General features: G+C 59.7%; 1 protein-coding gene and 2 non-coding genes across 6 annotated transcripts; 1 reads left to right on the top strand and 2 right to left on the bottom strand.

Moving 5' to 3' along the window:
• LOC120390043 (retroviral integration site protein Fli-1 homolog) lies at nucleotides 1–15143 on the bottom strand. Of its 4 annotated transcripts, none has more exons than XM_039512275.1 (9): nucleotides 14998–15143; nucleotides 5499–5698; nucleotides 4822–4970; nucleotides 4260–4463; nucleotides 3572–3655; nucleotides 3141–3203; nucleotides 2910–2969; nucleotides 2418–2465; nucleotides 1–1959 (listed from the first exon to the last, which is right to left on the bottom strand). In XM_039512275.1, exons 1-9 carry the CDS (start codon nucleotides 15013–15015, stop codon nucleotides 1445–1447), a joined length of 1341 nt encoding a protein of 446 aa, XP_039368209.1. In that variant the 5' UTR covers nucleotides 15016–15143; the 3' UTR covers nucleotides 1–1444. The 4 variants fall into 4 exon arrangements, with proteins under 4 accessions (XP_039368209.1, XP_039368211.1, XP_039368210.1 ...); XM_039512277.1 differs by lacking the exon at nucleotides 14998–15143 and adding an exon at nucleotides 14490–14793; XM_039512276.1 differs by lacking the exon at nucleotides 2418–2465.
• A 4611-nt stretch (nucleotides 15144–19754) lies between these two features.
• Nucleotides 19755–19945, top strand: LOC120390776. Its single transcript, XR_005591139.1, has one exon. It is a non-coding gene; the product is annotated as a U2 spliceosomal RNA (small nuclear RNA).
• A 3099-nt stretch (nucleotides 19946–23044) lies between these two features.
• Nucleotides 23045–23235, bottom strand: LOC120390773. The gene has a single exon (XR_005591136.1). It is a non-coding gene; the product is annotated as a U2 spliceosomal RNA (small nuclear RNA).
• Nucleotides 23236–25218: the final 1983 nt, after the last annotated feature.

The raw sequence follows: 25218 nt of genomic DNA, 5'->3' as shown, positions 1-25218 counted from the left end.
TCACGCGAAACAACACAACCTTTAATACATGGGGTGAGGGAGGAGGCATATTACAGTCGCTGTCAGCCCCACGGAACTGGGGGTGTCACGGATACAATCCCCCACAGAGCAGCGGCGCTACAGTGTATCCGCACACCATTCCCCCAGGGTGGGGGGCTGCTACCATGAGACCCACGGGCCCCGCCTACAGAGGGGAGGTTGGGATGAGGGGATGGATGGGGGAGGCACTAGCTGATTTCCACCCCTCCATAGGCACCCCCCCCCCCCACAACAGCCGGCCTCACCCAACAGGCGCCCCCTAGTGTCTAGAGGTAACAGCTGGCACCAGTTACAACAGGCGTCCACACTCAGTGGGCTCCCCCTGCTGTGTCCAAAGCAACAACCAGCCTCCACTCCTGACAGATGCCCACGCTCACAGCCAGCAGCCTCACCCAAAAGGTGTCTCAGCCCACCCGCCTGCCCCACCCCCCAACAGGCGTCCCACAGTGTTTAACGAGCACCTGTTGTGGGAGCCACGCTGGGAGGGGAGGCATCGGCTCAAGGCAGGATTGGGGGTGGGGGGGTCTTCTGCCTTCTGGGAGGGACAACTGCAGGTTAAAAAACCCTGCACCCTATGGGCTGTCCCCCAGGGCCCTGCCCAGTCCAGAGCACAAGGAGTCTAGCCAGAATGGGGAGCCCCTGGCCCCCCAAAAACCTCAGGTGGGGGGGCACCTCACTATCGGGGGAAGGGAGGAGCGGTCTTTCCAGGCACTGGTTGGGCTGGAGGCAGCAACAGGGCTGGGGACAGGCAGCAGAAGGATCCCACATGGCTCTCCATGTTTGGGGGGATCCCACCTGTGGCTAGTAGGTGTTTAGGGAGCCCCTATGTGCTGTGGCACCCCCTTCCTCCCCATAGCTAGTAGAAGGAGTTCAGGTGGCTGCTGGCAGGCTGGGGCACCCCTGTGGCTAACAGAAGGGGTTCAGGTGGCCAGCAGCAGGCCAAGCGCCCCCTGTGGCTAGCAGAAGGGGTTCAGGTGGCCAGCAGCAGGCCAAGCGCCCCCTGTGGCTAGCAGAAGGGGTTCAGGTGGCCAGCAGCGGGCCAAGTGCCTGCTGTGGCTAGCAGAAGGAGTTTAGGTGGCCAGCAGTGGGCCAAGCACCCCCCAGGGCTAGTAGAAGGAGTTCAGGTGGCCGGCGGGAGGCCAAGTGCCCCCATGGCTAGTAGAAGGAGTCCAGGTGGCCGCTGGCAGGCCAGGCACCCCCCACGGCTAGTAGAAGGAGTCCAGGTGGCCGCCAGCAGGCCGGGCGCCCCCTGTGGCTGGTAGAAGGAGTTCAGGTGGCCACCAGCAGGCCAGGCGCCCCCCGTGGCTAATAGAAGGAGTTCATGTGGCCGGCGGCGGGCCGGGCACCCCCCATGGCTAGTAGAAGGAGTTCAGGTGGCCGCCAGCAGGCTGGGTGCCCCCTGTGGCTAATAGAAGGAGTTCAGGTGGCCGGCAGCGGGCCGGGGCACGGGCGAGCTCTGGTAGAGGTTCCCGGAGCCGGCGTTCCAGTAGGGCGAGGGGGCCCCGAAGAAGCCGGCGGAGGAGACGGGCAGCTGGGCGGCGTGGCTGAGGCCAAAGCCCACCTTCTGCTGGTGGTAGGAAGGCAGGTAGGACAGGTCGGCCGGGTGGTACTTGTAGAGGGGCCCCTCGCCCGGGTGGTTCTGCTGGGCCTGGCTGATGCCCTGGAAGTCGAACTTGTAGGCGTAACGTTTCCCGTGCACCTTGGTCATGATGCTCTTGTCGTAGTAATAGCGCAGGGCCCGGCTCAGCTTGTCATAGTTCATGTTGGGCTTGCTCTTGCGCTCGCCCCAGCGCCGGGCGACCTCGTCCGGGTCCGTCATCTTGAACTCCCCGTTGGTGCCCTCCCACGTGATGCACCCGGCGTTGCTGCTGTCCGACAGCAGCTCCAGCAGGAACTGCCACAGCTGGATCTGGCCGCTGCCTGCCGGGCGGGGAGACGGGTTTGTTACCGGCGGGGCTCTGCTTTGCCCCCTGGTTTGTTATCTTTTCTGGCTGGTTATTGTAGGGTCTGCTGGGTGCACTGGTTTGTTAACGGAGGGGCTCTGCTTTGCCCCAGGAAGGAGGGCCTTGGTTTGTTTTTGTAGGCCCTACTGTGTGCACTGGCTTGTTATCTGAGGGTCTTTCCTGGTTTGTTATTGTAAGGTCTCTAACCCCCTAGATCCCACTCCCCTCCCAGAGCCAGGGCCAGAACGTAGGCATCCTAACTCCCGCCCCTCTCCCTTCCCCCAGCCCCCTGCTGCTCTAACCCCCTAGCTCCCACTCTCCTGCTAGAGCCAGGGACAGAACCCAGGAGTCTTGGCTCCCAGCCCCCCACGTCTCTCGCCATTACCTAGAACCTCACCCCGCCCGTCCCAAGCTGTAAAAGGTGCCCAGACCCACCTGGGTTTGCCAAGCGGCTGCTGGTGGGTCCCAGGACCTGGTATGGATCTGGGGGTTGAAAAGGGAGTCGGGGGGGTTAGTTTTGGGGGGGCGTCAGAGACACCCCCCTTGCTCCCCGCTGGGACCCATTCCACCCCAACCCCCACCATGGAACCCAGGAGTCCTGACTCCCTGTCCCTCATCTAACCTTCTGACCCCCCAGGTCCTTGTGACCATCATTCCCAAATGGACTTCACACCAAATCCTCAGTTGTCCCCAATCCAGTCAGACCCCCCCCCCCCCGGGCCCAACCCAAAACTCTCCATGAGTGGGAGATCTACGCACCCCTAAACCTCGCCCTGTTTGGGGGCCGACGTACCCCTCAAAAGGAATTCAGTGTCCCCCTCCATGGCTTTGTGGCACTCCCTGGCCTAGTGGTGTGGGGCAGGGGGCCATCCATGGGGCAGAGCTACGGAGGCGATCTCCCCCCACTCCCCAAGCAGAGGCACCCACCTGTTACGATCCGTGGGGAGTCACTCGTCCGATTCACCCCCTGGATCTGGGGGGGGGACCCTGGTGGGTGGGGGGAGAAATGTGGGGGGAGAGCATTAGGGGAGGGGAGGGGAAGGAGCCCCGGGATTCACCCCCACGTGGGAACCACGCCCCGGGTTGGATTCGGGGGTTGTTAGCCAGCCATGGGGCGGGGCCCTTCAGGGAGACGCGGGCGGGGGGACATGATGGTACCTTTGGGGCCTCCGCTGAGGGAGCCGCTCCAGCTGCTTCGCCTGATTTCCTCATAGGGGGACTCTGCCAATAGCGGGGGGAGGGAAACAGCCCATTAGTAGTGGCAGGGAGGACCACTGATGGAGGGGACAAGCCCTGCTCTGTGTCTGGTCCCAGACCCCCTCCTTTCTAACCACTAGACCTCACTCCCTGCCCAGAGCTGGGACAGAACCCAGGAGTCCAGGCTCCCAGCCCCCTCCCCTTTCTAACTGCTAGATCCCACTCCTCTTCCACAACTGGGGAGCAAATCCAGCAGTCCTGACTCCCAGCCCCCCCAGCCCCCAACCACTAGTTCCCATTCCCGCCCTCGCTCCCCCCAAGCTGGGATAGAACCCAGGAGTCCTGGCTCCCAGCCCATGGGGGAGGGGCAGGGCTGGTGTTCACAGACTCACCTGTTTTCACTTGCACACGTGGTGGGGGCGCGGGAGGCTGGGGGGTCACAGCTGGGGCAGCCGGGTAGGTGAAGGTCGGGCTGCCTGTTGGGGGAGACAGGAGAACCCTGGTCAGAGCTGGGGGTCTGCCCACAGCTCCACAGGGTGGGGCAGAGGGCCCCACCGATGGGCGGGGCTCCTGCAATAGGGGGCGTGGTTTATGGTGATGGGTGGGGCTCCCAGGGGGTGGGGCTCCCATGTCTGGGTCCTGTGTCTGAGGATGGGGTTCCCAGCCAGGTATGGACATCCCGGTACTATGGGGCTCCCCGTCTGTGGGGAGGCAGGGCTCCCTATCTGTGGGCAGGGCTCCCTGTCAGTGGGTGGGTTCCTTGGTGGGAAGGCGAGACACCCTCTCAGTGGGCGGGGCTCCCTGCCGATGGGTGGGTTCCTTGTTGGCGGAAAGGCGGGGCCCCTTGTTGTGGGTGGGGCACCCTGTTGGTAGGCAGGGCTCCCTATCAATGGGTGGGGCTCCCTGTCAGTGGGTGGGGCACCCTGTCGGTGGGCGGGGCACCCTGTTGGTAGGAAGGGCTCCCTATCGGTGGGTGGGGCTCCCTGTCGGTGGGCGGGGCACTCTGTTGGTAAGCGGGGCTCCCTGTTGGTGGGAGGGGCTCCCTGTCAGTGGGCGGGGCTCCGTGGGGCATGGCCATACTCTGCCGCAGGTAGGCCAGGTGGGACAGCAGCACGTCGGCGTTGTAGGGTGAGGTGAGGCGCAGGAAATCCTCCTTGCCCATCTTGCACAGCTCCTTGCCGTCCACGTGCTGGAACAGGCCCACGTCCACCTCCTCCAGCCCGTACTCCTTCACCGCCCAGTCCAGCCACTGGCGCACGTGGTCCTGGGTCCACACACCAGGGTCTGCAGGAGACAGACAGACACGGGGAGTCCCGCCGGCCCGGACGCCTGGGTTCCCAGAGTACAGCTACCCATAGGGGGGAGTCCCACCGGCCCGAACTCCTGGGTTCCAGAGGAACAGCAACCCACTCTGAGCCTCGCTGGCCCTGGACGCCTGGGTTCTTGGGCTGCAGCTACTTGCCCAGAAACGTGCCATGGTGAGGAGCCCGCCAGCCCGGACGTTTGGGTTCCTGGGAGCCATTTACCAACCCTGCCCCAAACTAGGAAATAAGAGACCCCTGGCACTGGGCCATGGAGCAGGGGAGGGGGCAGGGGCTGCACCACAGCGAAGGGCCATGCGGGGAAGGGAGGGTGCACTCACCTGCTGGGACGATAACCCTCTTCTCCTCGCTGGGGGGGTTGGCTGGGGGGCTGCTCCGCTGGTCGCTGTAGCTGGCTGGGTAGGGGATGGGGTGTGGGTCGCTCCCGGATTTGCTGCGTCTGGATACACTGCAGTCCACGGGGGACTGTCTGCAGGGCGACGGGGGGAGGAGGGGGGGTGAGGACTGGATCTGATCACAAGAGGACTGAGTTTGGCCGGTCTCAGACCCGCTGTGTGGGGGGAGCTCGGGGCTGGGCTAGCAGGGGCTGCGGGTTGGGAGTGAGGGGCACCAGCAGGGTGCGGGGGAGCTCGGGGCTGGGCTAGCAGGGGCTGCGGGTTGGGAGTGAGGGGCACCAGCAGGGCTGTGTGTTCGCCTGTCCCACCCTGCCCTGTGGCGCTGAGGCCGGCTGGGCTCGTAGCGCAGCCCCTGGCGCTGACCGAGGTTTCCTGGGGATGGGACGAGGGAAGTGAGTCATATCCTGCGGGCGCCGGTGGAGCCCAGCTGTGGGCCCAGGGGTGTGGGGGCTGGGTCGTGTCCTTCTGCTGGGCCACGGGCGCAAGATCCTCCCCCTCTGCAGCCTGGCTCCATGGGCCAGTTCCCACAGCCCCAGTGGCAGGGAGTCCCGCAGGTTAACCCCACTAATCCCTGGTAGCAGGGAGTCCCGCAGCCACCTGACCTGGAGCAGTTGACATTCTCATTCTCCCTCTTCACAGAGTGCCCCCTGCTGGTCTGACTGGACCAGTCCGGCTCCCCCAGCGCCGGCCTCTCCTTGCCGTTGTACTCCTCGGCAGGGGGCACCTCTGTCTTCATGAGGTGGGGAGGGCCGTAGGGGGGGTCGAATATGGACTGGTCCTCACTCACCACAGAAAGTGCCTCCTGCAGGGGGGGGACATGGTGGGGTTAGAGGGCCCCACCCTGCTCCCTGCAGCATGGCGCCCCCTGCTGAGCCCCCACCCTGCTCCCTGCAGCCCGGCGCCCGCTGCTGAGCCCCCCACCCCGCTCCCTGCAGCCCGGCGCCCCCTGCTGAGCCCCCACCCTGCTCCCTGCAGCACAGCGCCCCCTGCTGAGCCCCCACCCTGCTCCCTGCAGCACAGCGCCCCCTGCTGGCCCACCCCACCCCTCCCTGCAGCCCAGCGCCCCCTGCTGAGCCCCCACCCTGCTCCCTGCAGCCCAGCGCCCCTGCTGAGCCCACCCCACCCTGCTCCCTGCAGCACGGCGCCCCCTACTGAGCCCCCACCCTGCTTCCTGCAGCACCGCGCCCCCTGCTGAGCCCCACCCTGCTCCCTGCAGCCCGGCGCCCCCTACTGAGCCCCCACCCTGCTCCCTGCAGCATGGCGCCCCCTGCTGAGCCCCCACCCTGCTCCCTGCAGCCCGGCGCCCGCTGCTGAGCCCCCCACCCCGCTCCCTGCAGCCCGGCGCCCCCTGCTGAGCCCCCACCCTGCGCCCAGCAGCCCCGCGCCTCCGGCTGAGCCCCCACCCCGCGCCCTGCTGCCCGGCGCCCCCTGCTGAGCCCCCCCCCCCTGCTCCCTGCAGCACGGCACCACCTGCTGAGCCCCCACCCTGCTCCCTGCAGCACGGCACCACCTGCTGAGCCCCCCCCCTGCTCCCTGCAGCACGGCACCACCTGCTGAGCCCCCACCCTGCTCCCTGCAGCACGGCGCCCCCTTCTGAGCCCCCACTCTGCTCCCTGCAGCACAGCGCCTCCTGCTGAGCCCCTCACCCCGCTACCTGCAGGATGGTGTCCCCTGCTGAGGCCCCCCACCCCACTCCCTGCAACCCAGCGCCCCTTGCTGAACCCCCCACCTTGCTTCCTGCAGCAGAGCACCCCCTGCTGAGCCCCCACCCCCCCCGTCCTGCAGCACAGCGCCCCCTGCTGAGCCCCCACCCTGCTCCCTGCAGCACAGCGCCCCCTGCTGAGCCCCCACCCTGCTTCCTGCAGCACGGCACCCCCTGCTGAGCCCCCGCCCTGCTGCCTGCAGCACAGCGCCCCCTGCTGAGCCCCCACCCTGCTCCCCACAGCATGGCTATGCTGCGCTGGGGCATCAGGGCCAGCCCTGACTGCCAGGGTGCCCTGGTGTTATTCTGCCCCCAGCAGGGTGGTGTCTGTCCCCGGCCGTTAGTCCTGGGGGGAGGGGACGTTTCCTGTTTGCCGGCACCCGAGTGTGGTTGCCGCAGGTGACAGTTCAGTGGCCCTGTGCAGCTTCCTGCCTGGCCTGGCCCTGCCTGGGCTGCAAACCCCACCCCCACCCCAGGCCCGGGCCGAAGGAACCTCCTCTGCCCTGGGGCAGCTGCAGCTGAGCTCGGCTGTGTGACACACCAAGGCCAGCTACAGTTACATGGACACACATGCTGCACTCACACACACGCCAATGCACAGCTGGACACCCGCACTGCACAGCCTGACGCATGCACCGAAACAATCCCAGAGACAATCACACACAGACACAGACACACACACACTGACACACATACAATCCCAGACACACACACACAATCCCAGACACAGAGAAACACACACAGAGAAACAATCACACACACACCCCGAAACCCAGAGAGACAATCACACACACATACACACAAAATCCCAGACACACACACATACAATCACACACAGTGACAATCCCCCCCCAACACCCCCCCCCCACACACATGCACTTGTGCAGGCCTAGACAGCTATAACTGGTCCGTACACATATCATAGAATCCTAGAATCTCAGGGTTGGAAGGGACCTCAGGAGGTAGCTAGTCCAATCCCCAGCTCAAAGCAGGACCAAGCCCCAACATTTGCCAATATCCAGGCTGACACACTTGCACAGTGCATGCAAAACCATGTCCAAGATGTACAGTCGGCCACATCCAATGCGCTTGTGAAAATGTACAGAGACACACACATACATAAGGCACCCTAATGCGTGTGGGGGTACAGTTGGCTGCACCTGCTGGCTATGTCCCATTGTATCTATTTGACTGATGGAGAAACTGAGACATGGGGTGGGGGGAGGTAACTTGCCCAAAGTCACCTAGACTGTGGCAGATTCGGGAACAGGACCCAGGAGTCCCAGGTCCCAGCCCCCTCCACAACCCACTGCCCTCCCAGAGATGGGGATAGCTAGAACCCAGGAGTCCTGGCTTCCAGCCCCCTCGCTAAGCACAAGACCCCACTCCCTTCCCCAAGCTGGGGATAGAACCCAGGAGTCCTGGCTCCCAGCCTCCCCCCACTCGGCAGGGGGTTTGAGCAGGGCTGTGACATTGGGATTCCTGGGCAGTCAGAAGTGGAGACAGCCCAGGCAGGGAGGGGCTCTGCCAAGGGAGGAGAAGGATGAAGGCTGGCCCGAGGTCAGAGAAGGAGTCTGCAGGTAGCCCCCGGGGAAAGCAGAAGTACAGGCAAAAAACACAGGCAGGGAAAGTGCTAATGCCCATGGAGGTACAGACAGGGCATCACAGGGACAGGCAGAGGTGCAGCAGCAAACAGGGAGGGCATCTCAGGCTCGAGCATAAAATACAAGCAGAGAGTCACAGCTAAAGGCAGGGAATCACAGGCAGAGCAGCAGTGGTACAGGCAGAAGGCACAGGCCAGGAGTCACAGCTACAGGCAGGGAATCAGAGGCAGAGCAGCAGTGGTACAGGCAGAAGGCACAGGCCGGGAGTCACAGCTACAGGCAGGGAATCACAGGCAGAGCAGCAGTGGTACAGGCAGAAGGCACAGGCCGGGAGTCACAGCTACAGGCAGGGAATCACAGGCAGAGCAGCAGTGGTACAGGCAGGAGGCACAGGCAGGGAATCACAGCTACAGGCAGAAAAGAGCAGGCAGGGAGTCCTGGGTACAGGCAGGGAAGCAGAGGAGTGGAGGTCCCACACAGGTTCATAGCTCAAACTCCCCACTCCCCCTGCCTTGGGTTATATGCACCATCTGTAGCTAGCAAAGCCCCAAGCTGCAAGGTCCCCACCCCACACACCCCACTTGCAGCACCCCCTGCTGGAGGATGATAGAACTGGGCCTGCAAGCTCCCCCCTGTTTGCAGCGCCCCCTGTTGGCAAGGGCAGTGGGAGCTGCAGGAATCTCAGTATGACCCAGGCACCAGGGGGACCCCTCCCAAGCCCAGCCTGACTGACCTGACCCCACCTCCCCTGCTAAGTGCACCCCTTCTGCGGGGCTGGGGGGGCTCAGAGCTGAGCTGCCGCTAGGTTTCCCCCCCTCCCCCCCCCGCACACACGGCTGCACACTGGGTGTGGGCTCTTTGCACAGAAAGCAGAAGTCTCCGGGGAGCTGGGCTGATCTCTCTTTGCAGCTGGAGCTGCTGCTCTAGAGATGTTATCGGGCGCCCAAGCATGGGGGTGGGGGGGGCTGGCTGCGGTTACTCCCTTGCCGTGCCTGCCCGCCCCCGAGGCTGCTGCTCTGCACAGGGCTTGCATGCAGCATTCCTTCTTGCAAAGGCGGGGAGGAGCCCTGAGGGGCAAGGGGGGGCTCCAGGGAAGGGAGGAGCACCCCCCCCAGAGGAGGCACGATGGAGGGTACGCCACGCGGGGCGAGGTGCGCGGCACCGACGAGGTTGCATGAGCTGCACAAGGCCCACGCGCTGTGGCGTGGACGTGCCAGCATGGCACCAGATGCGGTGCCCAAGGGTGGTGCCAGCTTAATGTCAGCCCTGCAGTGCTGAACAGAGGGGCTGCAGTACATTGCAGGGTGGCATCCCATGTGGCACAAGCCATTCATGGTGCCACGGAGGGGCCACCGCTGATTCCTGAGCTGCGCAGGAATCCAGAAGGCCACCGGGGCACATGGTACCATGCAGCTGGCCCATGGGGCACAGGCCGCATGGCATGGCATGTGCATGAATGGCATAAAGCACACGTAGGGGGCTCCATGCAAGGCCTGCTTGCATACCAGCTGGCACAGGGCACAGCAGAGGTGCCGGAGTGGCACACAAAGGGCAGGTGGGGTACGTTGCACAAGCTTTGATGCCCATCTGGGGTGAGGCGGCCTGAGGACGCAGATGCCCATGTGTGGAACCATCTGCCTGTGCCCAAAGCAGGGGCCATGTCGTGCAGCACGGAGCATGACGGAGGGGCCCCATATTGTGCACACACAAGCAGTGGAATCTTGGCCCCCGCACTGCATGACGGATGTGCCATGTGCCCCACAAGCCCTTGTGTCACCATCAGTGTGTGCACAAAGACAGCCCTCCCAGCAACAGAGGCGCCATGCACATCATAACCTGTGTGTACCCAAGCAGTGCAAACTCCACGTGCACCACAACCAATGCAAATGTGGCCCCATTGCACGAGGGATGTGCCAGCTGCATCACAGTTAGTGTATGCCCAAGGATGTACCGCATGTATCACAAGCGGAACGTGCACAATCCATGCAATTGCACACTGATTGCAAGGCCATACCACATGCATCACAATCAGAGCATTGCATGATCAGCGCAATTGTCAACCATTGCACGATGGATGTGCCAGTTGCTTCACAATCAGAGCATGCACGAGTGTACTTGCACAGTCATTGCACGGCAGCTGTGCCATGTGCATCAAAATCAGAACATGCACCATCAGTGCAATTGCACACCCAGTGCATGATGGGTGTGGCACGCACATCACAATCAGAACATGCACAAGCAGTGCAATTGCATAAGAGCTGTGCTGCGTGCATCACAAATGCAGCATGCACAATCAGTGCAATTGCACACCGATTGACCGATGCATGAGCAACCCTAATAATCTATGATTCTATGATTCTATAAGCTGCATGCTTTACATTCAGAGCATGTACAATCAGTGCAACTGCACGACAGCTGCGCTACAGTCAGCGCATGATGACCAGTGCAATCACAGCCCCGTGGCACCAGGTAGATGCAATGTTGGAAACCTCACGCACAATGGAGGGTCTCATGTGACTCAAACCACCGGGGAAGAGGCACTGTGGTGCCTGGTGAGGGGTGCAAATACCTTGTGGGCTACACACCGTGCCCATGTAATTAAGGGAGACACAAGCACGGCAAGGGGACACGGGTTACCCTGTACCATGTGTGCCCGGGAGTGGGGAGCCAGGTACCACACCCTGAGCAGCGGGCACAAGCCAACTGGCTCGGCACAAGGTGCTGGGGACGCTTTGCATCACCACCCTAACCCCGTACAGCATGGAGTGACCGGATGCTATAGATCCATCCCCATATGAACCCCTCTATCCATCTCTATGGGCTGGATCGGCCCAGGGCTCTGATATGGGGGGCAGGGAGGGGATGGGATACCTGAGTAGATGGGCCCATGGGTCTGATCCAGGGCAAGATACCAGGGTAGATGGGCCTGTGGGTCTGACCCGGGGCGGGATACCGGGGTAGAGGGGCCCACGGATGTGACCCAGGGCGGGATACTGGGGTAGAGGGGCCCGTGGGTCTGACCCAGGGGAGGACACTGGGATAGATGGGCCCAGGGATCTAATTGGGGTGGGATACCAGGGTAGATGGGCCCGTGGGTCTGACCCAGGGCGGGATACTGGGGTAGATGGGCCCAGGGGTCTGATTGGGGTGGGATACCAGGGTAGATGGGCCCGTGGCTGTGACCCAAGGCGGAATACTGGGGTAGAGGGGCCCGTGGATGTGACCCAGGGGAGGACACTGGGATTGGGATAGATGGGCCCCGGGGTCTGATTGAGGCAGGATACCGGGGTAGATGGGCCCAGGGGTCTGATTGGGGTGGGATACCGGAGTAGAGGGGCCCGTGGATGTGACCCAGGGCGGGATACCGGGGTAGAGGGGCCCAGGGGTCTGATTGGGGCGGGATACCGGGGTAGAGGGGCCCGTGGATGTGACCCAGGGCGGGATACCGGGGTAGAGGGGCCCGTGGGTCTGATCTGGCAGGGGGTGGGGGTGGGGCTGTGTGCAGTGCGCAGGGCTGTGTTGGGCAGCAGCACAGGAAGCTGAGGCAGGAAGCCTGAGGCTACGAAGCCGGAAGCCTCTTGGGCTCCTGATAAGGCCACCTGATGGGGAGTGAGGCTCTGAGCTGCGCTGGCCTGGGCTGCTTTAAATAGCTTCCCATCCGGCCAGACAATGGGCTGGGGGCTGGGGCACCGGTTTGCACCGGGGGGGGCACCCTCCTGCACACACAGCTATTCACTCCCCTCTAGCTCCCACCCAGAGCCAGGGCAGAACCCAGGAATCCTGGCTCCCAACTCGCCCTCCCCCTGCTCCAACCAGTAGACCCCACTCCCCTCCCACAGCCATCGAGATAACCCAGGATCCTGGCTCCCAGGCCCCTGCTCCAGGACACTGTGTGGGAGGAAGGCAGGTCTTGTGGGGAAGGTGCTGAATTCAGGCCACCGGGTTCTATGCCCAGCTCTCCCACAGATTCCCTAGCAACCTTGTGCCTGTTGCTGCATCACTCTGTGCCTCAGTTTCTCCCCATACACTGAGAATGACCCTCCCTTTGTGGCTGTACGGAGTACACAGCAGGCCGCACCCTCCTGCAAATGAAACACCCAACCTTTTCACACGTTGCTGTCACCTGGAAACTAAAATACAGCGAGATGTAGGGTGTAACCCCCCTCCCACGCACACACACACACAGAGGCAGATGCAGAGAGCCAGAGAGAGGGAGGGAGACAGGCAGATATATACACACACAGACACAAAGACAGACAGATACATATAGGCAGACACAGACACACACAGGCAGATACCCCCCTCTCCCCGCATCACCCCCAGAACCATGGAACAGCCCAGGCAGCCAAGGAGAAGGGATTCCGTGTAAGAAGGGAGTGGCACAGACTGTGCGGTTTCCATTTCAGATCCACCCCACCCCACCCCCGTGTGATAAGCGGGTTTTGCCCTGATAACAGCCCAGACGCTGAATCTGGACTTTGGAAGAAACTGGCAGAGATGTCAAAAGTTGCGTGAAAGCAAATCATGTCTGCTGGGAGCTGGCTGGATCGGGAGAACTTGTGTGCTGTCAGTTAGCAATCTGTAGTCTGCTCTGGGGAGGTCGCGTATTGGGGGAGGACGGCTGGGACCCAGGACTCCTGGGTTCTATCCCTGACTTGGGGAGCAGAGGAGGGACTGGGTTGCCAACCCTCCAGGATTGGCTGGGAGTCTCCAGGAATTAAAGATTAATCTTTAATTAGAGATATCATGTGATGAAATCTCCAGGATTACAGCCAACCAAAATTGGCAACCCTACCCTGGGTTCTATCCCCAGCTTGCGGGGAGGAGTGTGTGTCTTGTGGTTATAGCGGGGGCTGGGAGTCAAAACTCCTGGGTTCTATCCCCCACCCTGGGAGGAGGGGTCTAGTGGTTAGAATGAGCAGGGGGCTGGGAGCCAGGACTCCTGGGTTCTGTCCCCAGCCCTGGGAGTGGGGGTCCAATGGGTTAGAACAGGGGGGCTGGGAGCCAGGACTAATCCCTGACCTACCATGTCATCTTGGCTGCTTCTCTGGGCCTCAGTTACTACTCCTGCCCTTTATCTGTTCAGAGCGTGAGCTCCTTGGGCAGGGCCTGTCTCTCGCTGCGTCTGGGCAGCACCTGGCACAACAGGGCCCTGATCTCAGCCAGGCAGGGCCTGTCTCTGTCTCCCTGCCTGTCAGTGCAGCACCCGGGTCAGAAAGAGTGAATTGGGCACATTTGCCTCGGCATATGCAGGCTCCAGGCCGATCCCCAGGAAACCACCCCAGCAAAGCCCCGCAGCACCCTGCAAATCAGACAATTCCCCTGCGCGCAGCCAAGATGCTGCTGGCCAAGGAGATGACGGGCCCCCACTGTCATTGCCAAGGCTTCTAATTCCCCTCAGCCCCGTCGCGGCCTGGCTGGTTAAAACACCCTCTCGCCGGACGGTGCTTAAAGTGGCCGGAGAACCAGGTCCGGGGGATCTAGCATCCCCTGGGTGCAGCAGCTTTTGTCCAACAGGCCCAGACCTTCCCAGGCATTTCAGTGCCTCACTGCCACTGATTTCCAGGAATGACGGTGGATCAATATTAATAGACCTGGTGATTTCCTTGCTGGCTCTGTGGGACCCCCCCGGCTTTTGCTCCCTACTATATAAACCAGCTTTAAACCCAATCTCTCCCTACTGAGGAACAAATGTAGGATCCGAGCACAATCCCAAAGAACTAGAATCCTGGAGACCATCAAAGTGGCTCTGAGCCCTAGAAATGCCTGCCCTGCCCCTCGGGTAAAGATGCAACGCCGCCTCCAAAATCCAACGGGGGGCTCGGCCACGGATCTTGTTCCCTTGATACCAATGGGTTTTCGGTTTGATGCAGTGCACAAAATTCCCAGCTTCCCAGGCCAGCCACGGGCCTGTCAGCGGAGCATATGGGTAACACATAACACGCTCGTGGGGTGTGCTTAATCCACTCGGTGATCGGGAAGGGAACCTGCCCCGAAATCTGTGTGAGAGGAGAACCCGCCTGGCTCGGAAGAGAGTGAGTGAAAACAATAACCAGCGAGAGAGAGAGAAAAGAATGTGAAAGGCAGTGATAGAAATAAAGGGAGAGAAAAAATGGTAGAACACGAAGGAAAGAAAGAAAAAGCATGAAAGGTAGAAGGGAAAAAAAGCAAAAGAAAGCAAGAACATGCAAGCTAGAGAAAGAAAGGAACAAAAAAGAATGAATGAACGAACATGAGTGCTAGAGAAAGCTAGAATGGGACAGTGACAGAAAGAAGGACAGACTGACCTGTTAAGCAAGGTTGCACCCCAGAATCTCCATGTTGGGGGCACTGGTCCCCCCATTTCCATCCTGGCCTGAGATCCTTTCTGCCTTGCTTTGGGGGGACCATCCATAGGTGCCCCATGGCACCCCCATGTTCCATGGAGGGGGCGAGCCCCCCACTTCCCCCCTTCGGGATGCAGGCTCTCCCCGATCCTGACCCACTTCCCACACGCTCCTGGGAACAGGGGCAGGGGGAGGCGTGTGCCTGTGCGGGGCTCTGGCTGAGCAGCGCCGTGGGTGTCTCTCTCTGGGGCGGTTTGGTTTGGGTTATTTAAGCTCAGCGACATCGACCGCCACGAACGGGAAGGAAGAGGAAATTTTTTGTACCAGAAGGAAAGAGCGGAGGGGAGGGGGGGGGCGTTTGTGGAGCCGGGGCGCGCACCAGAGAGAGGAACTGAACGCAGCCCAGCGTGAGCCCAGCACCAGCTGGAACCAAGACACCCACACCTGGAGGAGCATCTCCAGAACCTACCTTGATGGTGCCGTCCATCGCTGCTCCCGCACGGAGCTCCCCGCCTAGACCTCCATGGACGAGGAGAGGTGGTGCATTGGCAAAGGGGGCCGGATGAGCGGGGCTGTGTGTGTGTGTGTGTGTGTGTATGTGTGTGTGTATGTGTGTGTGTGCGTCTAATTTTGGGAAGTGAAGTCACTAACCGCCGAGGCTGGTTTCCTATTGGTGTGACCGATTTTTGCAAAGCTTTTTTTCTTTTGGTCTTCTTCTTTTGGCGCTAGGGCTGGGTGGCTTTCTGCGCTGCTGTTGGCGAGGGCAGTGGCACAAGGGGTTCGGGGGGGGGAGAATCAGGGAGCGGGGAGGGGGGAAGGGTGCACGGGGGAGGGTGTCACAGGGATAAGAATCACATTTAGCCCTTGCATGGCAATGGCGGTGCAACGCCTTTTAGTATTCAGGACTATTGATCCATACAACAGCAGCACCGAAAGAGACTGGGCCAGAATCAAGACCCCTGTTGTGCTGGGGGCTGCACAGACACAGAGACAGGCCCTGCCCCAGCTGAGATCAGGGCCCTGTTGGGCCAGGCACTGCCCAGACACAGCGAGAGACAGACCCTGCTCCAAAGAGTTAACAGTTTCCATACCCAAAAAGTGGGAGGAGAAACAGAGGCCCATTGTCACACAGCAGCACTGAAAATAGAACCCAGGAGTCCCTGCTCCTCCTGCTCTAACCAGTAGCCCCCACTCTCCTCCCAGAGCCTGGATAGAACCAAGGTGTCCTGGCTCCTCCTACTCTAACCAGTAACCCCCCAATCCCCTCCCAGAGCCTGGATAGAACCCAGGCGTCCTGGCTCCCAAAAAAGGCGAGAGTGGGGTCTAGTGGTTAGAGGAAGGGAAGCTGGGCATCAGGACTCCTGGGTTCCATTCCCAGCTCTGGGGTTAGTGTGGTCTGGTACGTTAGCACAGCTGGGGCTGGGAGCCAGGACTCCTGGGTTCTTCCCATCCCCCCCTTAACCATCTTGCACAGCAGGAGGGGGCTGGGCAGGAAGTGGTGATGGGGTGAAAACTACCAAGAAATGCAAATCCTCGAAGGAGCCTGTGCCAGGAACCGGGTGGTGCAGAAACCACGGCCCCCTCCCCACCTCTTATCCCCCCTTGGCTGGCTGCGGATCGTGCCCCCTCCGCCCCCAATCTGCCCCCTCTGAGCCCTGGGGGGCAGGGAATAGCCACAGCGCAGGCTGGCCCGGACCCACCCCCAATCCGTCCCCTACAGGCCCTGGGGGGGCAGAGAATAGACAGGGTCCTGGGCACCCCATCCAATTGAAGTGTTAAGTGTCGCAGTGACCCAAGGTGTGTGTATAGGAGGGGGACGGGGCGTGTATACAGATTAGTGTATGTGTTGGTGTATGTCTCGGGTTCTGCAGGGGCTGTGTCTGTAGGCAGGTGTTTGTGTAGCTGTGGGGGGGTTGTGTGTGTGGCTGTACAGGTGTGTGTGTTTGTGAGGCTGGATTTGTGTGGGTATTTGTGTATGTTTGCAATCGTGTATGTCTGTGTGTGTGCATGCTCTGCTGCCCTCTGCCGGCAGCAGCGACAACCGCTTCTCCATGCGTCACAGCTCCCATACCGTCAACCCCGGTGGCGATTCCACCGTCCTACAAGGGCTGGCTGGCCTGACCTTTCTCCCAACTGCGGAGTGTGGTGGGGCTTCAGCTCACCCCCTGTGGTGCAGGAGTGCGCAGGTGCGGGGCGCTGGGCTCCGATGCACCTGTAGGGGCAGCTCGGGTGGGGTGGGGCAGGGCCTGTGGTTTCCGTTCTGCATTGCCTGGTGCTGGGCCGTTGCACAATCCCCAGCCACGCCGCACAGTGTGCCCCGAGAGAGAGTGGGGGGCCAAGCAGATGCTCCAGCACCAGTGGGGAGAGGCCATGTGGTTGGGGGGAGGGAAGGCCTTGGGCTGCACTGGGGGCGTGCAGAGCAGGGGTGACACCCCAAAAACCTGCAGCCAAGGGATGGACAGATGGAGAGGGTGGGGTAGGTGGATAGAGGAGGCAGCCAGCCTAAAATCTAAAAGGGGAGGGGGGGTCTAGTGGTTGGGGGGGGCGTGGTCAGAATTGCTGGGTTCTATCCCCAGCCCTGGGAGGAGAGTGGGGGAGGAGGGGCAAGCCAGGACTCCTGGGTTCTCTCTCTGGCTTTGACTCTCTCTTGTGCAATCCCGCGGCAGTTACCCAACCCGCCAGCGTGTGGGAGCGAGGGGGGGGGGGGCGGGTTGCGACACGGCCCAGAGTCCCGTGCCGCCCCTTTGTTACTCAAGCAGGGGCAGGGTGGGGGATGGCCTGGGAGCCCCGCTAAGAAAGGTGCTTCCGGTGGGTTTGTGTGTGGGTCACGCTGCCCCCTGCTGAATAGACCCGAGTAGATCAGACCCATGGCCCCTCTAGCCCAGTTTCAGCCTGGGTCAGCCCCTGGGAGCCCATCCCCCTCGGTCGCCACAGCTATGTCTATTGGTCTCCTGGAAAGGTCCATTCCCATTGGTAGCTGTCCAGTGGCAGTGAGTTCCACGGGCCTCGGCACATGCTGTGCGGGGCAGGAGGTCCTTGTGTTGGGAGCAGTGGGAGTGAACTGTGTGGGGGGGTCGTGTCTCTGAGCATGATTGTGAATAGTCCGGTGTGGGTGATTGTGTGTGCGGCTGGGGATGTGATTGTCCCTCTCTTTGGGGGGTGGGCGGGTTCGTGTGTGCTCCAGGTGTGTCGTGTGTGAGTGTCTGGGATTGTGCGAGTCCCTTTGTGCATCAGCATGTGTGACTGTCTGGCTGGGTGGAGTTGTGGAGGTGTGTGTGTGTGTGTGTGTGAGAGAGAGAGAGAGAGAGAGAGAGACCTGCTGCAGATACAAAGTCCTGCAAATGCATTTTCTATTGGTTAGCCCAGCAACACACTGATACAAACAGTGTCACACACACACACAGAGCAGGGCTCAGCCCCACCAGCAGGGGGCAGCAGGGATGCACACATCTCCCTAGGGCCAGCTTGGATGATGTCCCATCACGACCCACCATGGGGCTGGTGCCCCCACACGGGGGTGGGCAGTGGCGGGGAGGCAGATGGATTCAGAAGGAAGCGCTTTGGGAAAATCAGTCACGGCCCTTAGCTGAGCTGGGACACAGACAGTTACCCCAGCCGCACCCTGAGAGGGGAGTGGGATCTAGTGCTCAGAGTGGGGTGGGGGCTGGGTGCCAGGACCCCTGGGTTCTATCCCTGGCTCTGGGAGCAGAGGGGGGTCTAGAGGTTAGAGCAGGGGGACTGGGAGCCAGGACTCCTGGGTTCCATAGTGGCAGCTGTTTTTCCCTGCGTCTCCCTCCCTAGAGATCCCAGGCCAGCCCCCTAGAGGAATCAGTGGGGTTGGGGGGTGAGAGGGAGGTTGCTCTGCCACTTCAGAGTCATGATTTGATCCTCTCCCCCCCCCCCCGGCTCTGACATCACAGAAACTTCCCCCTGACACCCCCACGTCAGAAAGTAGGAGCCCCTCCAGCTCCCCACATGCGGAGGAAGCTAGTGGGTTTCTTTTGGGTCTCTGGCAGAGGTGACAGCACCCACCAGACACCCCCTCATGGCTGCAAGGAGACCCCCCCCGCAAACTCCTCTGCTACGAGGGGCCCAGGGGCGCCCAGCCGGGGCCAGGAGGTGAGATGGGGCTGCAGTGGCAGGAATGGGGCAGAACTGGGGGGCTGGTGCCGGGTCGGGGGCTGGCTACACGGGAAAAAACCAGGCTGCTCTGTTCAATATTTCCCACGGTTACCGCTGAATACAGGTGATGGGCATGACTCCCTCCCCCATCCCCCCAGTATCCGAGCCTCTTCCTAATCCGCAGGGTGGGTCTCCTCCCAGGCTGGAGCGCCGCCCGCCCGCCCCATCTCCCGGAGCGGAGAACGGAGGCCCAGAGCGACCGAGTGATGTGCCCGAGGGCACCGGGGAAGCCGGGGGGGCGGGACAGGGGGCTGGGACGGGGATTCTTTCTCTTCAGGAGGTTTCTGCCCCCCTGGCTCGCGGGTCTGGCCTGCCCCCGGGTCACTGGCTGGGGCCGGGGCGGGGCCTGGGGAAGGGGCGGGGCCTTGGAGGAAGGGGCGGGTCCTAGAGGGGGCGGGGCGATGCGGAGCAGGGATTTGGGGGAAGGGGCCAGTGAGGGCGGCGGATCGGGGAGAAAGTGAAGCGCAAGGGGGGAACTCAGGGGAAGGGGCGGGGCAGCGGGAAGGGGCGGGGATTGGGGGAGTGGGCGGAGCGAGGGCGGGGTCTGCAGGGGCAGGTGAGGCGTAAGGGAGCCCCCCCCCCCACTCGTAGGGTCGGGAGATTCCGCAGGCCCCCCGCCCCCAGGCAGCTCCCCTCGCTCCAGCCCGGCTCTCGCTGCCCGGCTCCCTGCGCTGAGGGCAGGCGGCCGGAGCAGCGGCGGAGGGACGCGCCCCGACGGGCTGGTTCCGAGAGCGGCACCCGGCGTCTGTTGCAGGGAGCGGAGTTGACAGCGACGGAAGGCGTCACACGTCAGTGGGCGGGGTTATCCAGATCAGCGGTGCCGGGCGGCAGCCAGGGAGACCACGTAGCTGAACGGAAGCAACCGGGCGGGCGCAGAGAATTCCCTGCGAGCAGAATTCGGTGCGGAGAGTTCGGGATGTGAGTGAGTGTATCGGAGTCACTTCGCGGCAGCGATCGCCACTTAGCTAGGAAGTGCTCAAGCGGCTCCTGGTGAGAAGAAAAGCAGTGGGAGCAGGAGGGTACCGCGGTGTTTCAAGCAAAAGCATCGCTTCTCGGCCTGATGGCTAAGATCAAGCGTAGTATCTGTTCTTATCAGTTTAATATCTGATATGTTCTCGATTTGAGAACTTTATGTTAAATGGATTTTTGGAACAGGGAGTTGGACTAGGAGCTTGCTCCATCCGCTCCACGCATCAGCCTGGTATTGCAGTACTTCCGGGCATGGTGCACCTCCCCCAGGGAGAACATGGTGGTTCAAAAAACAGATCAAAACTTTTTGTGCTTTGTAGATAGAGCTCTGCTCCTTGTTTTTTTTTTCTGGGTCTTTGAGGGCTGTATATTAAATTGATTTTTTTTGGAACAGGAGCTTGCTCCATGCATCAGTCTGGTATTGCAGTACTGCCGGGCACGGTGCATCTCCCTCAGAGACAACATACTGGTTTAAAACAAAAAAAAAAAAAAGCAGATCATCTCCCCCAGAGACAACATACGGGTTTAAAAAAAAAAAACAGATCAAAGTTCACAAAGTTCACAGATCAAAGTTCTTTGTGCTCTGTGCTTTGCTTCTCGGCCTTTTGGCTAAGATCGAGTGTAGTAGAGCGGGCGTGACTCTGTGCACACGATGGGGGGACGAGACCCGTGGACCCCCCCTGTCGGACTCTATCCCCTAAGCCCCGAACCCACCAAACTGTACTCCACCATGTGAGGGTCGTCCCAACCCCATTACTCAGCCTGCTTATTCATGCCCATGACTATCTGTAACCTGTTTGTATGAGTGATGTACCCTCACCGTTTACTTACCTGTGCCTTGAACTGACCCACCGTATACCCCGCATTGGGGACATGACAGACTATGTATATATATGTGCTGCCTAACACCAAAACGTTAACATCCCCCCACAATCTGTATGTAACCCCCAATGACACAATAACTGACGCATCAAACACTTTGTATCGTTTATTATAAACATTCTCTAATAAAATTTAAATGAGTGAGGTACTTGATCTGGGCTCAGAGAGCCGAGAGGCACAGAGCTTTGCAGGGCACGGGGAGTTTTGATCTGTTTTTTTGCTGGCTGTACCTTGAACTCACCCACCGTATATCCTGCATTGGGGACGTTGCAGACTGTATATGTTATGTAAAGCTCTGTGCTTCTCGGCCTTTTGGCTAGGATCACAAGTGTGCTTCTCGGCCTTTAGTATGAGTGATGTACCCTCACTGTTTGCTGGCTGTACCTTGAACTCACCCACCGTTATGTAAAGCTCTGTGCTTCTTGGTCTTTTGGGTAAGATCGAGTGCGACAGACCTTAACTTTGCCATGCGAGGGTCATTCTATCCCTGGTATATGCTGTCCAATACCAAAACGCTAATATCCTAAACTACTAAACTACTCAAGATACTAAACTACTCAAGATAGTTAAGACCAAAGCAGATTGTGAAGAACTTCAAAAAGATCTCACAAAACTAAGTGATTGGGCAACAAAATGGCAAATGAAATTTAATGTGGATAAATGTAAAGTAATGCACATTGGAAAAAATAACCCCAACTATACATACAACATGATGGGGGCTAATTTAGCTACAACGAGTCAGGAAAAAGATCTTGGAGTTATCGTGGATAGTTCTCTGAAGATGTGCACGCAGTGTGCAGAGGCAGTCAAAAAAGCAAACAGGATGTTAGGAATCATTAAAAAGGGGATAGAGAATAAGACTGAGAATATATTATTGCCCTTATATAAATCCATGGTACTCCCACATCTCGAATACTGTGTACAGATGTGGTCTCCTCACCTCAAAAAAGATATTCTAGCACTAGAAAAGGTTCAGAAAAGAGCAACTAAAATGATTAGGGGTTTAGAGAGGGTCCCATATGAGGAAAGATTAAAGAGGCTAGGACTCTTCAGTTTGGAAAAGAGAAGACTAAGGGGGGACATGATAGAGGTATATAAAATCATGAGTGATGTTGAGAAAGTGGATAAGGAAAAGTTATTTACTTATTCCCATAATACAAGAACTAGGGGTCACCAAATGAAATTAATAGGCAGCAGGTTTAAAACAAAATACTAGCATCCCCCTATACTCTGTATGTCACCCCCGATGACCAATAACTGATGTTTCAAACTTTCTGTATCATCTATTCTTAAACATTTTCTAATAAACTTTTAAATCTGTTAAAGGAAATAATTGGGGCACCACTAGGTCCCCTCAATGCAGCAACTCATTTAAAGAAAATGAGATTAAACTGATAATTTCAGGGGGAGGGATAGCTCAGTGAGGGTACATCACTCATACTAAAGGCCGAGAAGCACACTTGTGATCCTAGCCAAAAGGCTGAGAAGCACAGAGCTTTACATAACACTCATCACTCATACTAAAGGCCGAGAAGCACACTTGTGATCCTAGCCAAAAGGCCGAGAAGCACAGAGCTTTACATAACATATACAGTCTGCAACGTCCCCAATGCAGGATATACGGTGGGTGAGTTCAAGGTACAGCCAGCAAAAAAACAGATCAAAACTCCCCGTGCCCTGCAAAGCTCTGTGCCTCTCGGCTCTCTGAGCCCAGATCAAGTACCTCACTCATTTAAATTTTATTAGAGAATGTTTATAATAAACGATACAAAGTGTTTGATGCGTCAGTTATTGTGTCATTGGGGGTTACATACAGATTGTGGGGGGATGTTAACGTTTTGGTGTTAGGCAGCACATATATATACATAGTCTGTCATGTCCCCAATGCGGGGTATACGGTGGGTCAGTTCAAGGCACAGGTAAGTAAACGGTGAGGGTACATCACTCATACAAACAGGTTACAGATAGTCATGGGCATGAATAAGCAGGCTGAGTAATGGGGTTGGGACGACCCTCACATGGTGGAGTACAGTTTGGTGGGTTCGGGGCTTAGGGGATAGAGTCCGACAGGGGGGGTCCACGGGTCTCGTCCCCCCATCGTGTGCACAGAGTCACGCCCGCTCTACTACACTCGATCTTAGCCAAAAGGCCGAGAAGCAAAGCACAGAGCACAAAGAACTTTGATCTGTGAACTTTGTGAACTTTGATCTGTTTTTTTTTTTTAAACCCGTATGTTGTCTCTGGGGGAGATGATCTGCTTTTTTTTTTTTTGTTTTAAACCAGTATGTTGTCTCTGAGGGAGATGCACCGTGCCCGGCAGTACTGCAATACCAGACTGATGCATGGAGCAAGCTCCTGTTCCAAAAAAAATCAATTTAATATACAGCCCTCAAAGACCCAGAAAAAAAAAACAAGGAGCAGAGCTCTATCTACAAAGCACAAAAAGTTTTGATCTGTTTTTTGAACCGCCGTATTCTCCCTGGGAGAGGTGCACCATGCCCGGAAGTACTGCAATACCAGGCTGATGCGTGGAGCAGATGGAGCAAGCTCCTAATCCAACTCCCTGTTCCAAAAATCCATTTAATATAAAGTTCTCAAATCGAGAACATATCAGATATTAAACTGATAAGAACAGATACTACGCTTGATCTTAGCCATCAGGCCGAGAAGCGATGCTTTTGCTTGAAACACCGCGGTACCCTCCTGCTCCCACTGCTTTTTTTCTCACCAGGAGCCGCTTGAGCACTTCCTAGCTAAGTGGCAATCGCTGCCGCGAAGTGACTCCGATACACTCACTCACATCCCGAACTCTCCGCACCGAATTCTGCTCGCAGGGAATTCTCTGCGCCCGCCCGGTTGCTTCCGTTCAGCTACGTGGTCTCCCCGGCTGCCGCTGATCTCCATAACCCCGCCCACTGACGTGTGACGCCTTCCGTCGCTGTCAACTCCGCTCCCTGCAACAGACGCCGGGTGCCGCTCTCGGAACCAGCCCGTCGGGGCGCGTCCCTCCGCCGCTGCTCCGGCCGCCTGCCCTGAGCGCAGGGAGCCGGGCAGCGAGAGCCGGGCTGGAGCGAGGGGAGCTGCCTGGGGGCGGGGGGCCTGCGGAATGTCCAGACCCTAAGAGTGGGGGGGGGGCTCCCTTACGCCTCACCTGCCCTGCAGACCCCGCCCTCGCTCCGCCCACTCCCCAATCCCCGCCCCTTCCCGCTGCCCCGCCCCTTCCCCTGAGTTCCCCCCTTGCGCTTCACTTTCTCCCCGATCCGCCGCCCTCACTGGCCCCTTCCCCCAAATCCCTGCTCCGCATCGCCCCGCCCCCTCTAGGACCCTCCCCTTCCTCCAAGGCCCCGCCCCGGCCCCAGCCAGTGACCCGGGGGCAGGCCAGACCCGCGAGCCAGGGGGGCAGAAACCTCCTGAAGGGAAAGAATCCCGTCCCCGCCCCCTGTCCCGCCCCCCGCGACTTCCCCGGTGCCCTCGGGCACATCACTCGGTCGCTCTGGGCCTCCGTTCTCCGCTCCGGGAGATGGGGCGGGCGGGCGGCGCTCCAGCCTGGGAGGAGACCCACCCTGCGGATTAGGAAGAGGCTCGGATACTGGGGGGATGGGGGAGGGAGTCATGCCCATCACCTGTATTCAGCGGTAACCGTGGGAAATATTGAACAGAGCAGCCTGGTTTTTTCCCGTGTAGCCAGCCCCCGACCCGGCACCAGCCCCCCAGTTCTGCCCCATTCCTGCCACTGCAGCCCCATCTCACCTCCTGGCCCCGGCTGGGCGCCCCTGGGCCCCTCGTAGCAGAGGATTTTGTGTGGGGGGTCTCCTTGCAGCCATGAGGGGGTGTCTGGTGGGTGCTGTCACCTCTGCCAGAGACCCAAAAGAAACCCACTAGCTTCCTCCGCATGTGGGGAGCTGGAGGGGCTCCTACTTTCTGACGTGGGGGTGTCAGGGGGAAGTTTCTGTGATGTCAGAGCCGGGGGGGGGAGGGGATCAAATCATGACTCTGAAGTGGCAGAGCAACCTCCCTCTCACCCCCCAACCCCACTGATTCCTCTAGGGGGCTGGCCTGGGATCCTCTAGGGAGGGAGACGCAGGGAAAAACAGCTGCCACTATGGAACCCAGGAGTCCTGGCTCCCAGTCCCCCTGCTCTAACCTCTAGACCCCCCTCTGCTCCTAGAGCCAGGGATAGAACCCAGGGGTCCTGGCACCCAGCCCCCACCCCACTCTGACCACTAGATCCCATTCCCCTCTCAGGGTGCGGCAGGGGTAACTGTCTGTGTCCCAGCTCAGCTAAGGGCCGTGACTGATTTTCCCAAAGCGCTTCCTTCTGAATCCATCTGCCTCCCCGCCACTGCCCACCCCCGTGTGGGGGCACCAGCCCCATGGTGGGTCGTGATGGGACATCATCCAAGCTGGCCCTAGGGAGATGTGTGCATCCCTGCTGCCCCCTGCTGGTGGGGCTGAGCCCTGCTCTGTGTGTGTGTGTGACACTGTTTGTATCAGTGTGTTGCTGGGCTAACCAATAGAAAATGCATTTGCAGGACTTTGTATCTGCAGCAGGTCTCTCTCTCTCTCTCACACACACACACACACACACACACACACACACACACACACACACACGCTGATGCACAAAGGGACTTGCACAATCCCAGACACTCACACA

This window comes from Mauremys reevesii, linkage group 24, assembly GCF_016161935.1.
Source record: "Mauremys reevesii isolate NIE-2019 linkage group 24, ASM1616193v1, whole genome shotgun sequence".
Classification (NCBI taxonomy): Eukaryota; Metazoa; Chordata; order Testudines; family Geoemydidae; genus Mauremys; species Mauremys reevesii.
The sequence above is the reverse complement of the archived record's forward strand: the minus strand, read 5'-3'. Positions and strand labels throughout refer to the sequence as shown.

Excerpts from the sequence above, each read along its gene's own strand:
- LOC120390043 (XM_039512275.1), bottom strand. Across the intron at positions 4,464-4,821 it reads GAGGGTTATCGTCCCAGCAG|ACCCTGGTGTGTGGACCCAG; the intron begins GTGAGTGCACCC and ends TGTCTCCTGCAG. Across the intron at positions 3,204-3,571 it reads ACGTGTGCAAGTGAAAACAG|AGTCCCCCTATGAGGAAATC; the intron begins GTGAGTCTGTGA and ends CGCTATTGGCAG.